Raw genomic sequence first — 16,633 nt, 5'->3', positions numbered from 1 at the left:
CCCCCAAAGGCAGCCCAGGTTTGCCCTTTGCTTCTGGGACCTCAGGAGGTCTGCCGAGGCCACTGAAGTCATGGGACAGTGTGAGGTGTCTTCCCCGAAATGCCACATTTTTTGGACAACAAGCATTTTAAAATATCAATTTTATATTAAACTTAGACATATTACCAAGTTAAAGCAAAATTCACTCAAAATTTTCAAGGTAAACTGGAGATTCTAAAACAGGTTGCCAAAACCACTGCCCAAGGGCCAAATCCAGCCCATCATCTGTTTTTGTAAATAAACTTTTATTGGAACGCAGCCACACTCATTCATTCACAAACTGGCTCTGCCGTTTTTGTGCAACAATGGCGGAGTGCAATCCCTGACAGGAACCATAGGGCCTGCAGAGCTGAAAGTGGTCACTATCTGGTGCTAAGGAAATATTTGTTATTGGGTTCTGGAGAAACCTCCTACTCACTTAGTGTCCACCTTGCACTGCAGCCCCAGCCCTCTAGAGTTTGTGTGTGTGTCCCATTGCGTCACGGCCCTCGGGGGTCCATGTTAAGGGAGCACTGGGCCTAGAATGAAATGAGGAGCAGCTGCGTCCTAATCCTGGCTTTTACGAACCTACCTGGCCAAGTTCCTGCCTTGCCCTGAACTTGGTTGGCTTCCTCATCTTTAAACCTCCCAAGCACTCTTTATGCCCATAGAGTCTGGCACAGTCCCTCGCAAGAGGTGGCCCCAGGAGAAAAGCTCCGCCTCACCCTCTCAGGCCTCGCTGCCCCTGCAGCTGGAGCAGCCCTTTCCTCAAGGCCACCGTAAGGACCCTTCACTTGAGCTGAGCTCACCCCATCCCTGCTCAGATCCCAGCCCACGCCCACCCCAACCCCAGCCTTGTCAGCTCAGGACCTGTGAGGCCACTTCGAGGATTCTTTACAAAGCAATTGCATGAGCTGGTCTTAATAACCACTTTCAAACAGCAGCACAGGAGGAGCTGACTCCTGGGCAGGCAGAGCTGCCTCTCCCTGCTATGTTAACTGATCGTGTCCTGGGAGAATTCCCGAGCGCCCTTCTGCTGAGGGTACACGTGCTCTTTAGGCCCACAGAGAGCATGGGACCCAAAGGGCTTCTGAGCTTTCAGAGACCATACCCTCTGACCCCTCTTAGCATGGAAACAGTCCTCTGTACAGTATGTTCTTAAACAATTTTTGTTGAATGAATGGTTTCTCTGTGCCAGGATTCAGATTTTTTTCTTCTTTTCTTTTCTAATTTAATCCAGAAATTGGCCTGGGCTTAGCAAAGCCTTGCCAGGGTTTGTAAACAATCAGAGGCATACGGGCTCCACTCCTCACCAGCTTCCAGGAATATCAGTCTGTGGTGATGGGGGTGGAGGCTGAGGGATAGGGCAGGGATGTTTCCTGCTGGTCCTGGGGGGATCTCATGAACTGGCCATTCAGCTGCAAACCAGCCAGCGGGAGGAACCAGAAGAGGACTTGGGGCTGCCCCAAGTCCTCTTCATGTGTCTCTGGCTCTGGTTCCTGGGAAAAGAGAAAAATATCCCTGAAACTAGACACTAAAACTTTGTTCTTTTAAGTTGAAGGCAATCCCAGCAGAGCTTCCAGGCAAGGGGGACACATTTGGGTTTGGGTCTGGCCATAGCACAGGGGGAGGACAGAGAGTAGAAACCCCATCATCACATGCCACTCCCCAGGCCCCGGGGTCTGCTAGTGCCCTGGGCCACAGCAGGGCATTCCTGGCACTGTTCGTGCTCCTTGTGCTTCTCCCACTGGCCTGAGAACATGGCCCCGTGTGCCACCAGGAGATAGGGCTATCAGGGCCAGTGATGTATGTGAGGCAGCTACGCCACTTTCAAGAGGGCAGCACTCTCAGATGCTGATGGGAGTCAGGCAAGAGGTGTGGTGAGGGGTACGGAAGGCTGTGGGCAGTAGGGAGTGGTAGGGACTGGGGCAACAGGAGACTCCACCCCCCTGGAGATCCCCTCCTGGGCCCCACTCACTTGTGGTCGTGGAGGAATAAGCAGACCCAGAGTTGCCAGCATTTTCTTTCCATGAGAAGCTGGAAATCCAACTTTTATAGGAAATCTAATTGTTTTTCAATGTCAGCAACACTGAAATTAAGACCTCACACTGCACAAGTGAGTCAGAACATGACTGCAGGCAAGTCTGGCCAGCCAGTGGATGGACTATTCCTGTTGGCCTAAAAGAAAGGAGGCAATTGCCTGCCCTGCTCTGTCCTGTGATGGGGCAGTTACGCCACCCCCCAGGGCTGTTGTGAGCATGACTCGAGTTCAACACCAGACGAGTGCTTACCAGAGTGCTGGGTGCCTGGAAAGCGTCCCGCAAGTGTGAGCCATCCCTGGTCACGTGTTTTCACTGGGTGCTGTCTGAACCCTTGTTCTAGATTGGCCCCATTCTGGGCTCTGTATGCAGAAGTGAGCAGTTGTGTCCTTGCACTCAGCTCAGAACACGGGAAGGGCGAGGGGCATGACAAGGAATGAGGAGCTACAACCTGGTTAACATGCATACTGATCACAGAAACATGGCACTATGGGTGACAGGCAAGCGAGCCTCAGATGAGGGCCACTTGAGCTGCCCCTGATGCAGAGGCATGGGTTAGCCAGGGAAGGAGTCTGGGGTGTGTGGTGCTGCTGAGGGCATGAGAATGGCATGTACAAAGGTCCAGTGGTATCACGGCATCACGGTGCACGGTTGGGCCTCGCTGGAGTGTAGGGTGCTAGGGGAGAGGCACGACATGAGGTTGGCAAAGACTTCTGTGCCGGGCTAAGGTATCCACCATCATACTATACCGGGCAGTGATGAGGTTGGTTTGGGGTCTTAAAAGAGAAACATCTGTCTTCAGGAGTCCAGAGCACACTCCTTCTATTACCAGTAATGCCTCTGCCCAGGGCCTGAGGTGGCTGGGTTTTTTCACACGTGCTGAGCCTGTGCAAGGAGGCACTTGTGTGATGTGTCTACATTCCCCGGTGGCCCTGTGAGGTTCACTCTCCTGGGTAGGGTCACCGAGGCTCAAGAGAGGTGGGTGGCGTGACTCAGGCATGGAAGACGGGGTTCCTGTGCCTGTGGAAAGGCGGGTCCTCCTCGGGGACCTGGCCCAGGTGACATCCTCTCCTGCTGTTCTGACCTGAAGAGGAAGCACTCCTGAACCCCTAAGAAGCCCACCCCAACACATGTTCTCACCTTGGCCTCTCTGACCTCCCAGCAGCATTTGGTGTCACATGCCCACGCCCGGCTCTCTTTTCCATCTACTTCTGTGACTCTCCTGGTTTTTCCCCTTGGTTTCTCTGTCCAGTGTGTCTTCCTGTTCCCTCAAAGTTTCTCTCGCCCGCCCTGTCCCTCATTCATTCAGCACATTTCTACAGAGTGCCTACTACGTGCCAGCCGGTGTAGGTGCTGGCAGTGTGGTGGTGAGTGAGCCTGGGGTCCTGTCTGCATGGAGCCCATTCCAGTGGTGGTGGGGTTGACAATAGCCCCCGCACTGTCACTGATGATGAAGCAGACAGAGAATTTTCTGATGGGGAGACCACGGCTATCTTCACCTCTGCCTTTCCCTCCCCCCCACTTTCTCCACCTCCCTGCCCCCTGGGGGATACCTCCTGACAGCTGACAAGGAAACCTCTGAGCAGCTTGTCCTTGGCCTCCCTGGGGGAGCTGATGGTTGTCAAATCGGGAGTTAGAGTCCCCGAGGACCGGGAGGGCCAGGCATCGGAGCTCCTCAGTGACAGCTTTGAGGCAGCTGCGTTGCTTGTCTCATGCAGATGCCAGCAAGGAGGTGACAGCTGAGTCGGAAAGCAGAGAATGTGGTGCCTCTGGGCTCTGGTCTGGGCTGGCCTGGGTTGTCACTCTTTGTCCCCCTGTCCTGAAGTGCAGCCCAGCGATGCTGGGGTCCTGCTTCCTTGCTGTGGGGCCCTTGATAGTGTGTCTCAGAAGGGTTAGGGGTTCACACAAGGCACTACAAGTTTAATGTGAGATTCCAAGGGTCCACTTACCTGATTGGCCAATGGCCCAGCACATAGTAGGTGTCAAGTAAATGCCTTTTGAATGAATGAATAAGTGAGAAAATAAATTCCCATAAAGTGACTATGATCCCATAGACTCCCGTGATAAAATAGACTCTACCTGTCCATGGAAAAGAAGTCCCAGTAGCCTAAGTGACCTTGTTCCTTCTTCCTTATGCTCCAGGCTTTGCTCCATCACAGATGCTGCACATTTGAATGGCCAGGTCACAGGGCGCATGTTGTAATTTCAGCAGATTTCCCAAATGGCTCTTCAAAGCCTTGCCCCAGTTCCCACTCGTGCTCATGTGAGCAACTTTCTCAGTTACTCTGAGCCTCAGTTTCCCCATTGGTGGAACAGGTACAATAATGCTCCCTTGCAGGGTATGGGAGGTGAAAGGTAATGACGTGAGGGGTCACCTGGCACAGGTCTTGGAAGGTCAGAGCTGACCAGTGAGATGCTGCAGTCCTCCCTTTGTCCGTGACATCAGACAAACCAGCCTAGCTCTTGTCCCCAAGAAGCTTGGCTCTCACTGGGACATTTGCCTGCCTCAGGAAAGCAAGGAGGACAAGGACTTAGGAGCCCCATGACACAGCCAGCGCCCTCTGCCTGGCTGGGGAGAAGGTCACAGTGGAGGTGCCTCTCAGCTGGTCTGGACTGCCATTCCATGCAGCGGGTGCCACGCCCTCAGCTGTCCCTGGAATGGGAGATGTGGAGGCTTGGGGGTCAGAGGGACGGAGCTGGCCAGATGCAGTGGGAGCTTGGATTTGATCCTGAAACTTTGGGAGTCAGCTGAGCTCTAGGCACTAAGAATGCAGAAGGGCCCCTGGTTCTTGGGAGCACAGGTCCAGTGGAAGGAGGGAGCAGCTAACAGTCTAACAAATGAGGGGTCTTGAGATTATGATGGTGCAGCAGAGGAACGGCCTGGAGGTCAGTGGCGTCCTCGTGCCCCCGCCCCCACTGGAGCCTGGCACTGAGACGGACCTCTGGGTCCCCGTGGCCCTTCAGACCCAGAAAGGATCTGCAGGGGAACTTGTGCCTCCAGAGGCTCAGCCTGCTCCCCTTTGGTCTGGGTCTCCTGTGCAGCAGTGCGTTCAGCCACCTTCTCATCTGCGCATTGTCCCCTTGCTCCATGCTTCTGGGTGCCTGTTCTGAGCCTGGACCCAGATGGCTGGCGAGGGAGCCACACAGAAGTACAAAACCATTTCCCACAGTGTCCGACACATGCTTCCACCTCGGGGAAGGGTATGCTCACAGCAGAGTCGGGCACTGAGCTGTGGAGCTACAAGTAGGGCTGCAGAGAAGCTCCTGGATTTTGCTGGGAGCCCTGTAGTCCTGGAGAGCCCACAGGTGACAGTCTGAACTGTCATGGTTTCCCCAGTCTCTTCTGGGTTGATGCCTGCTGGGAAGAGTCTTTTCTTTCTTCCTCTTCACTTGGAGTCCACTGGAGCCCTAGTGGCAGTGGGGAGGCTGGCCTGAGTCTTCACCATTTTTGCTAGGGGGACAGGTCTGGCCTCCAGTTCTTTACCTGGGCTGCCCAGGTGCACTGGGTCCCCGCCAGTGAAGGCCCAGTGCCATGGAGACATGCCCGCTCTGCAGCCTCTCCCAGTCCCCAGCCAGCTACCCGCCAACCCCAACCAGCACAGCTGGGAGCTTCTGATGCTCATACCCCGCTCTGGGCTGGGGGGCCAGGCTGCTCCTGGGCCTGGTCACTGACTCGAGCCCTCCTATCTCTCACCTCGCTGAGCGCCACATTGTGAGCGGACTCTGCTCTTCTGTGTAGTCTCATCTCAGGGTCCAAGCAGGAGGCAGGCCCATGGCCCTGGGGACCTGCAGGTGTGTGGGGAGCAGCAGGAGGGGGGCACGACTCTGTATCTGTCTTCCTGCCTCTGCTCAGCCACCTCCCCTGACCTCCTGGGTCAACAGGACACTTTCTCTTCTCCTAGCCCTGTCCCTGGGGACGTCCCATGTGCCATGGCCCCCCTCCTCGTGGTGGCATTGCCCTTCTCTCTTTTCTTGGGTCCAAATGGTGATAAGGCAGCAGAAGGATAGGAATTCCAGGAGGAATGAAAAATCATTATTTTCAGTGACATCGTGGGGCCCAGTTGGACACAGGTGACAGAGATCACATCTCAGGGGTGGGAGTCTGCCCCACAGGCTCTGAGACTGGTGGGGGAGAGGAGGATGCCTGAAGTCTGCCTATGAGGGTCCCCCCCTGAAATGCCACTCCTGGAGGAGACTCCAGGCTGGGCCCCAGGGCTCTGTGATCAGGGAGCCAGGGCTCACAGCCGCCCCAGAAGAAGGCAAACTCTTACATTATCATGCAGAGCCAGTCTTGCCTCATTGTCTATTCCAGAACAGAAATTGGCTGCATCTTCGCATAAGCAAAAGGCACATTACAATGTATTTCCCCAAATAAGAGAGCCCTTGGCCTCTCTTCCTGCCGCTTTGAACATTTTCCCCCAAGGTTTATAGATTCCAGGATCAATTTCTCAGACAGGGCTCAAGGGCATTGTCCCAGCTTCTCTACCCACTGCAGTCTGGGCCAAGGAGAGCGGTTTGTCCCAGCACAGAGGTCTCAGGGAGGGCAGGGCCGAGTGAGGGTGCTTGGGCACTAAGTCAGGCCCAGGTCATTACAGGGCTTCATGGACCCCACTATTGTCCACTCTCTGTCCATTTCCTATTGGTCCACACTCTCCAAAGATATCCACACATTTATTCACTCAAAACTGTTTACTGACCACCTACTATGTGCTCAACACTGCTGGGGACACAGCAATGAGCAAGGAAGAGAGGTGCCACCTATATCAAGTATGTAATTCAGTCTGGGAGCAACTGCTTTAGTGGGAGCTTTAGGGGCTTGCTTTGAGCAGGGGACAGTTGTGCTAGGGTAAGAACATGAAAAGCTAGAGGGCACAGCAAGAGCAAAGGCCCTGCGGTAGTGATGGGCTCCCTGTGCAAGGAGCCCCAGGACCAGGCCAACCTGAGAAGGGTCCCCAACTTTATTTTAGTTGCAGTGGGAGGGCCTCGGGATGGGGATGGGGGCTAAGCAAGAGAGTAACTGTCCCCTTCCTTTGGAACACATTTATTACTATGACTTTGTTTTTTTCCAGTGCTCTTCAGGTATTACAAGAATTCAGGGGCTGGAAGAGAGAAGAGGGAACCCCAGGCATGAGCCATTGCACAGACAGCAGGAGAGGCAGCCAGGCTTTGAGAAGGTGGAGCTGTCAAGGCTGAGGGCTAGGGCAAGAAAGTAGCTGAAGTGGATCACAGAGAAGCCAGCCAGGCCAGCTGCCAAGGGACTTCAAGAGTCTATTCCTCAAGGCGCTGGGGAGCCAGCGAGGGTTTCAGGTGGAGGAAGGAGCTCCGATTTGCTCTGCGTGGTGACTGGCTTGGGAAGTATGGCGTGTGGGGGTGAGGCGAGAAGGTGCACGGGAGCCCTGCCCACTACATGCCTGCTGGAGAGATGAGGTGGGGCTTTGGAGAGGAAGGGCGATGTAAGGGAGCTGTCTGGAGGCTGCCTTCTGTCTTCGGTTGCTCTTTTTTGCCTCATCTGTCAGCTCTCTGCTCAGCAGAAATGTCATAGCTGTGTCCCTATTAAGGATGTGAGTGTTTTACTGGGAATTTCACTCATTCTTTCCCGTGGTTCCCACACCCAGGGGGGCAACACAGGCCATCCTGTGGGGAGCGGGAGGCAGCTGGCCTGGGGAGCTGGGGCAATTTCACAGCCCCCCGTCTTCCAGAGGGATTGTGAGCACCGTGCGCACCGGGTCAGGTCCCCTCGAGGCTCACCCAGGCATGGCCTTGGGGGCAGGGCAGGGCCACTCCTCAGGCCACTGTGGGGACAACTGGTTTGCCAGTTTGGGGTCTCTGCCACTCCACACCAATAAGCAAGAACTCAGCCCAGGCAAGCTGTCACCATGGGGGTCCTGCCCTCTGGGAGGGGACTGCTGGGACCTGGCCTCAGAGAAGCCATGGGGAGGGCTCCTGAATGGGATGTTGGGGACCACCCTGAAGACCCAGCAGCCACTGGAGGTGCGAGTGTCACAGAGCAGTAACCTGTGTGGACCTGTGTCCCCTTGTGGAAGGGGAGGTGGCTTCCTAGGACAGAAAACCATGAAAGGGGCACCATAGTCCAAGACTACCAGGGTAGGCGGGGCTTGAGAGCATCTGAGAGTAGGCTTGGCTGCTGGCCTGACCGGTATGGCCTGGCTTCCTCGCTGGCTATCTGCTGGGCACTCTGGAAGCTCCTCAGCTATTTGAACTCCAAGGTAGGGTCAGGGCACCCAGCCCAGCCGTTGGGAGCTGGCAGTTGATGGGCAGTCCTGAAGGTGGAGCCTCCCCAGCCTGGACTCTGACTCAGCAGCCTGACACCCCTGTGTCTGGCAGCCTCGTCCCCAGCACCAGTGGGATGTGAGCCTCTGCCTTGAGGAGCTTCAAGCTGAGCAGTGGGTTCCTGGGGTCCTTGTTACCTCTTGCCCCAAACCAGGAGTCAGGGTCAGACCTACCCAGTGTCCAAGGACACGAGACCCCCTGCCCGAGACGAGAGTAGCCACCCTCAGCCCCAGTGGCAGGGCAGGGAGAACAGGAATACCTGGGCCTTGATGGGCATCTCCTTCCACCCTGTGGGAACCAGCCTCAGCTTCCCCACTGCCAGGGTGGACCTCCCCTCCCCTCCTGGCCTCAAAGGGCTGTTGGGAGCATGACATGAGATCATTCTGGGCACTCAGCCTTGAGTCCCTTCCAAATAGCAAGACAGGTTTCCCATCTTCCAGAGGGATTGTGAGCACCGTGCGCACAGGGTCAGGCCCCCTCGAGGCCCACCCAGGCTGGCTCTGAGAAGTGCAGTCAGCGCACAGGCTTCAGAGTGGCGCTGCCAGGATGTTGAGGGAACCCTGAACGTCTAGATTCCTGGGGAGGCTCTGAGAGATGACCCTATGACCATTCTCCCTCCCACACTCTGTGCAGAACAAAGGTTGACTGGTTCCATTTGACATCGAGGGGACAGGGCTGAGTGGGTCCCAGCTGTTCCAGGGCTGTGTGTGGGGTGCCCCCATTCCAATCCAAGTCATGCCTCATGTCTGTCTCTTCTTTCCACCCATCCCTGAATCCCCACACTACCACATTTTAACTGCTGCAGTGACACGCTAATCTGCTTTCAATAGAGGAACCAGAGTAATCTTTGTAAAATGCAGCGTCATTATGCCCTCCCTTTGGCCTCGTATTGTCCATTGCTCTTTGAGTACAGCTGGAAACCTTCTCCTGACTGACCTCAGGGCCCTCTCCTATCCTCTCTCCTGGGACTCTCCCCCATCCCATCCTCTCTGCTAGGAACACACCTCACTGCTTCTGACCTCAGGACATTTGCACCTGCTACTCCCGCTGGCAGGAGCACCATAACTCATCTGCATTTCTCAGCTATGAGATGAAATACCATGTCCTTAGAGGGCCCACCAGTTCCTACCCAAAAAGGCAGGTTCCCCATTAATATGTCCTCTAGTTCTCCACCTTTTCCTTGCAGCTCTCACCAGTGTCATCATGATTGCAGAGCTGGTTTTGTTACTGCCAAGATTCCCTTACTATCTCCCGACAAAGGGCCAGCTCTGTGTAGGTTCACTGCTAAATCTTGAGTGGTAATACTGTGCCAGGCACACAGTGGGGCCAACAACTCTGCCTGCCGAGGGATATGGAGAAGGAGAGGCCAGGCAATGCGATTCCAGACTTCAGTGGGTGGGCCCTGAGAGAGAGGCCAGGGGTGGCTTCATTTGAGAAGAACCATTGGGAACCTATGAGGGGCCTGTCCCTGGGCTGGGGGGTTATGTGCCTAGTGGAAGAGATATTTACACACCAAAGCTCAATTATGGGGAAAAACACAACTCCTTTAGTTCTCATAAATGATGCTGCCCTCATCATAGGACAGAAGGAAAAGTGAAACCTGCCCTGTCAGACAGGGGCTCAGGCTCTTCCCATTTAAAAGCCTTCAGGGAGAAGTGGTTAAGCTCTGTCTCCAGGCTTGTCATCATCAGCTCAGGCCACTATAACAAAATACCACAGACTGGGGGGCTTAAATAATGCACATCTATATCTTACAGTTTGGGGTTGGAGGCCCAAGATCAAGGTGTCAGCTGATTCGGGTCCTGGTGAGGGCTCTCATCCTGGCTTGCAGACAGCCACCTTCTTGCCCTCACATGGCAGAAAGAGAGAGAACAAGAGAGAGAGGGGGCTCTGGTGTGTCTTCCTATAAGGACACTGATCCCATCATGGAAGTCCCACCCTCAGGACCCCATCCAACACTTGTCACCTTCCAAAAGCCCCACCTCCTCAAATTGGGGTTTGGGGCTTCAACACATGAATTCCGAGGGGACACAATTTTGTCCATAGCAGCACTGTCTGTCACTTGTCCTTCCTCCCTTGGGGTAGGAGTACATGCATGATGTGGTCGCCCTGTGTCTGCACACATCTGTCCCAGCATGTTATGCCCTGACAGTGGCCCTCCAGAATTCAGGTCCCTTGGGGTTTGTTCTTCCAGCTATGGCCATGCAGGAGGTCTTCTGCAGGCCAGCACCCCCTGGACTCTCTCTAAGACCCAACAGTGACCCCAGCTCCAGGTAAAGCCAACCCCCAGGCATCCTGCCCATTGTGCCTGGATCTCCACACATAGCCAGGAGCTGGGCTGCCCTCGAAAGCTTCTTGTTGCTGAAGGTTCCTGTGCCTCCATTTCTGCCCTCTGAAGCCCCTCAAGACATGATTGTATCCCCCAGAACTCAGACAGCAAGCAGGGGCAGGGGTTTAAGCCTTCTCCTCTCTTATTTCTTTCTCAAATATCAGGGCTGTTTTTGCCCTCAAGGCAAAAACATCAAACTGGTGGATGACCAGGGGTCAGGGGTGGAAAGAGTAAAGTGAAGCCTGGCCATTCCCTCTCCTGCTCCTTCCAGCTGCAGCAGGACCTCCCCATGTCACCACCATCTTCATTTCTGCACCATGACTTTCAAACTCCGGGAGCCAAATAGGCCAGTTTTGCTGGTGATAGAGCAATTACCCTGAGGATGGAAAACCCCTTTCTCTCTTAAGATAAACTGACTTTTAGGGTTATTGTCTTGCTGTAAGCTAAAATATCTAGTTTGGCCCTCAAAACTGGGCAAGGACATCTGTGCTTTGGGGGTGTGCATCCTATCTCCAAGACCTCAGGCCTGGGGCAGTTGGGGGTGGGCTTTGGGACAATATAATCTACTGGCAGTGACAAATACAGCATTTTACCACTTTCACCATCATTCCTTCTCACATGTGTGGAAATTTGTCCTCAAAAGCTCTGTGAAGTAGGGACTGCCACCCTTGTTTTACAGAAGGGATGGCACAGTGTGGCCTCTTGGGGCTTCCCCTTGTCAGCTGCAGGTGGCCCGGTGCCGACCCACCCTCTCCAGTCTCATGCACCGAGTCACACACAGTGACGTGCGTGCTCCTGTTAGTCTGTCAGCAGCCACTTCCCAGTAGGAAAGCCAGGATGGGTGAGGAACCCAATTACAATCAGAGGGTACATTTGCTGGGCAAAAGGCTCCTGGCAGGGACTGCACATTCGGCCAGCTGCTGCCCTCAGTTGGGGCTCACTATGTATGTTATCGCTGCCCTCTCACTGGTGCCATCTCAACACACTGCAACAGTGGCAGCGGCCACCAGGCTCCTTGTCTCACGTGCCCCATGTGCCGGCCTGTCCATCCATCACTGTTGATTTTCCTTGTTAATGCTCAGATTTCCTGAAGGGTCTTCCTGGTGTTCATAGGTCACAATCACCGTGCTCAGATAGAAGCTGTAAAAGTTGGGGTTCAGAAAGAGTTCAGCACTGGCCTGAGATGGCAGAGTGAGTTCTGCCCTCCCAAAGGGCCAGTCAGCAGCCTCTGGGCCCTGTCTACACTTTGCTCTCAGTGACAACATGAGTGGACTGATTCTTTCAGAGTTTGTCCTGAGCACCTACCTGTGCTGCTGTGTCCTGGGTGCTGGGGACACGCAGGGGAAATACAGGAGACTGTGCAGCTCACAGCCATGGGGGCGTGAAGAGCTCAACAAGTAATGGGCAGCAGTGCTGCTGAAGAGCAGACCAGACCTGGGGAGACCCTTCCGGGAGGAAGCGGCCACGAGGCCGGGCCTCCAGGAGGAGAGGGTTGGGTCATTGAAGGAGGTGGCAGCAAAGGGGCGGGTCCAGGTAGGATTCTGAGAGTGCCGGGGGCGGAGGGGGGGGGCATGTCAGTTGGAAGAAGGCTCTGTCAGCCCATACCTGGGGATAACCTGACCAGTGTTTCCAGAAGGTCATTCTGGCTGTGCTGTGGGGAGTGGGTCTACTCACCTTTCTTGTGCCAAGGACCCCTTTGGCATCTGGTGAAGCCCACGGGCTCTTGCTCAGAATAATGTTTTTAATGCAAAAGATAAAATACATGAGAATAAATGAATGATAAAATACAAAAGAAGCCAATTATATGAGCTGCAGTTATCAAAACAGAGCACAGAGAGCACTTTGTAACACAGTAGTATCTGTTCTTTATTAACACATTAAAACTCAGGTGTGGTGGTAGGTCTACACCGCCCCCCTTTCCAAGTGGTGATGAGAGTGGAGGACGTTTCACAAACAGCAGCAGCAGCAGCTGTGGAGTGATTTCTGCTAGTGACAGTGCTGGCACTGTCCATAGGGTTTGTCACCGATGGTCACCTTTAAAGAAAAGGCCATATGCAGTTAGAGGCTAGACCAAACAGAGGGGTCATTCCCTGCCCAAGCTCAGGTGCCAGGTGGAAGTGACTGCATGGCAGGAAGGGGGTGCTGAGGAGGGGGTGGCAGTAACCCAGGCGGGGGTAGTGGCTGGATTACTTTACACTGGGGGTGGGCAGCACAGGGAAAGGAGGGGCTGGATTCAAGGTTGGTGGTGATGCCTGGGTGTACACTGGGAAAACATGGAGGGGTGTGAGGGGCCCAGGGCTCTGGCCTGGGGACATGTTGGGTGGTGATGTCATTTGCAAAGCCAGATCTGATCCTTGGGCCTGAGATCCCTGCTGACAACACCTCCCTGGTTGTCTTTCAGGTCAACGAAATCTATCATGACGAGTCCTTGGGAGCCCACATTAACGTGGTCCTGGTGCGGATAATTCTGCTGAGCTACGGCAAGGTGAGTGAGTGTCCCCACCCCCACCACGAGGCACAGGCCTCCTTTGAAAGTGTTTATATCTCCCAAACCACCTGCCTCTTCCAGCCGCCTGTCCTGTGCTTCCTGCCAGAAGCAAGAAACTTGTCAGTCACCCCTGCTTTCCGATTCCCCTTTCACCCACGCCCCTTGTTTTAAAATGTAGGTTTTGTTGTTATTCAGGTGTGGTAAGGATAGCACATCAGGAGGTAACTGCAGTGGAAAAGATGGTTTGTTCCCCACAGACCCCGCCACACAGGGTATCAGGGAAGCACCAGGGTCAATCAGAAGGCAGACGGAGGGAGGGGCGAGCACCTTTATAGTGGTTTCCACAGAAAGGAACAGGCAAAGCAGAGAGAACAGGAGGAGGATTGGCTAGCTTAAATAATTTCAGCAGGCTGTTTGGCAAAGGGCTGTCCTGGTTCTCTGGGGCCTGGCCCTGGGTTGGTCAGGGCAGAGGATGGTAGCCAGAGTGTAAGCGCCCGATGAAGGGGGTGCTTAGGGCTGGACTCTCAATTGGTTAGTTCGCATTCCAGAAGCATGCTCTGTAGTGACTTGTTCACTATCTGTAGGAATTGGTCAACTCCAGGAGGGCAGTCAGTCCCTCTAGGGTCAGGAAAGTGCTAGATGTCAGAGCATGAGAAACATCCCTCACTTGGACTCCTGCCCATGGACTTCATACCTTCAGTCCATGTCCTCCTATTCTCATACTGCATAGCCTGTGCCCAGCTGGGCTATCTAGCCCTTCTTACCTCCTCTCACTGAAACTCGGAACCACCTTTCCCAGCACAGTGCACAGGTCTATGCATGCTCTGTGCATTGGGGGGGAACTGAGACAGATAAGGGGGTGGCATGCAAGGAGAGATGTGAGCAAGGAAGCCACCAGCTTGACGGAGAGAGTGCCAGTGCCCAGCAGCTTGGAAGCACTTCACACCTGCTCACTCGCTCAGTGCAGGGACAGATGGGGAGGTGGGGCTGTGACCGTCCTCATTCACAGACAGGACACTGGGGCTTGACGGGGTTCAGGGCCATGCCGGGTGAGTGGCCAGAGCCAATTTGCTTCTGGCAAGTCAGGCTTCCTACCCTGGCAGCTGAATTCTAGAGTCCATGGTCTGACCTCACTCGGTGTGTCAAAAATCAAATTACAGTAAGAGCAAGCACATCAGGCACGGTCATTACGTGAAGGGTTACCCCCTCCACTCAAAGACAGAGAGTCTCAGTCTTAAAAGAAAAAAAAAAATTCCACAGCACACAACTTACAAGGCCCATAGTATAAAAACGACAAGGAAGGACTCATGTGGCACAATGATTTCCAGGAGCTGTGGACCTTGAACCCACTCTCCTTACCCTGGGAAGCCTGTCACTCTAAAGTGACAGAGGTAGCCATGGCGAGGGCACCAGTCATAGACCCACAAAGAGCGCAAAACCTACCAAAGCAAACCACCAAAACAAGGAGATATTGGCAAAAACTTAACTGTGGTAGAATTTTATACCTTTCTCAAGACCTTTGACAGATTATATTTTAAAAGTTATAAAAGTTTCAAATGATGTAATGAATAAAGTTAAATTAGTTGTTATATAATTATTCCCTTGCTCTACAGAAAGATGTGCTTTCTTTTTGAGGGATCACAGAACACTTGAAAATTATGAAAGTACTTTTGGTCATAAAGAAAATTTCAGTGAATTTTATACAGCAAAAACTGCCCAGACTATATTCCCTGAGTCGGTGCCCCAAAACCAGCAGCGGGGAGAGGGGTATATGACTGAAAATCCAACTCTTGAAAATCAAAACAAAAACAGCTCTTAGGAAGAAAAATGTTAGAGCAGCAATTGCAGACTGTTTGGAAAACTAATGGAAACATGGGCACTACAGATTCAAAGCAGGTCTGCAGGTGCTTTCCAAGATGAACAAGTGAGAAGAAAAACAAAGTAACTGTTCATTCAGCTCAGTAAGTCAGAACACCTATCAACAACAACCCAAACCAAAACCTGAAGAAAGCAAAACTGAGGAAATCATTCAGAAAAAGCAGAAATCAATAAATTAGAAAATAGAAAGCAACAAGAGAATCAACCAAGAAGAGGGTTTTGGAAAAGGAGAACCTCTGGCCTAGTTAATCTAGACAAAAAAGAGGAAGCACAAACCAAGTGGGTGTATTCTAACATACCCTACACCAGGATGCTTCTCCTGGCGGAAGAGAAAGCTCTCAGGGCAACGTGGCATGAGCCGCTGTTGGGACATCTCCACTTGGGCCCGCTTCCCGTGCGGTCGCTCAGATGCCCAGCAGTGACCAGTGAAGGAGGGGATGTGCACACCTTTCTCCACAGGTGGCCTGGCTAGGTGAGCTGCAAGAGGCTCCCTAGCCCTGTACCCAGGTTCCTGGCAGTGCACTATAGACACAGACTCAGGGAAGGGGAGGATGGGGCAGGTCCAATTCCAGCCTCTGTTCACAGGCAGGGGTCTTTGGAATATCCCATGGAACTCTCCTCAGTCCCCAGTGGAGTATCTGTCCACATGTTCCCTCTCCCCCACCCCCAGTTCCTCCCCAGGCCGGGTCCTTCCAGCCCTTCCGGTCCCTGCCTGAGGCCCCTCCACCAGGCCCTCCTGTGTCTGAGGAATTCTCAGGCCTTTACAATGAGGGGTGGGTGCAGTTATGTTCCCCTCCCCACATCTCGTTCTACCACTGGAGATAGAAAATAGGAAACTTCTGGTCCTGGGGGTAGAGAGAGGGGAGAAGAACTGCCCATTGGCCTGGGTACCAGGTGGCAGGTTGTGTTTTTCCCAGGTTGCTCCCATAAAGAAAAATCCAAAAACTGTATATGGTTCATTGCTTAGTAGTACTGGCAAAACTTTGGCTTAGTTGGCCTAAAAAGTGTCTGCCTCCTTCGCAGTGTTGATCAGTCAACAGAACAAAGCCTCTTTATTTTAACTACTCCTTGGCCTGCTCTGGGCTCACTCATCCCACCCAAAGCTGTTCCTTCTTCTTGTTCTTTTTCCTTAACTGAGGCAGGCAGGACTGTGTGGTCACAGTGCAACATTTGCAGAAGAGAGTCAAACATGAGGCGAGAATGAGGACCTCTGGGTCAGGCACCTAGAGATCCTGGGAGGTCAAGGGCTTCCTGGGGAATATTTCAAAGCTGACTCAAAAAAAAAAAAATGTAGAAAACTCCATAAGTCCCATAATCATGGAGGAAATTCTAGTTCTTTACTGTTTTCAAAGTTATCTTAAAATTACCTCTAAATAGAGTCAGATAATGTTTTTTGCCAGTGCATTCTCATTCATTTGCAAGGAATTGTTAAGGAAAATACAATGCCATATAAACTGTTTCAGAATATATGCAGATATATATATATGTGTGTGTATATATATATATATATATCTGTATATATATCATATACAGATATATCTATATATTTAAAAATATGTATATATATATATTTTTTTAATCTACCCAATT

At 53.0% G+C, this 16,633-nt stretch overlaps 1 protein-coding gene across 1 annotated transcript in view; it reads left to right on the top strand.

The window, feature by feature from the left end:
• ADAMTS2 (ADAM metallopeptidase with thrombospondin type 1 motif 2) overlaps window positions 1-16,633 on the top strand; it is a 239,037-nt gene that overhangs the window by 152,463 nt on the left and 69,941 nt on the right. Inside the window, exon 5 of the mRNA XM_019661378.1 lies at window positions 13,079-13,162. Coding sequence (XP_019516923.1) covers window positions 13,079-13,162 — 84 coding nt within the window. The remainder of the gene's footprint in view (window positions 1-13,078; window positions 13,163-16,633) is intronic.

Source organism: Hipposideros armiger, unplaced genomic scaffold, assembly GCF_001890085.2.
Source record: "Hipposideros armiger isolate ML-2016 unplaced genomic scaffold, ASM189008v1 scaffold_347, whole genome shotgun sequence".
Taxonomy (NCBI): Eukaryota; Metazoa; Chordata; class Mammalia; order Chiroptera; family Hipposideridae; genus Hipposideros; species Hipposideros armiger.
Note: the sequence above shows the minus strand (reverse complement) of the source record. Positions and strands in the feature narration are given on the sequence as shown.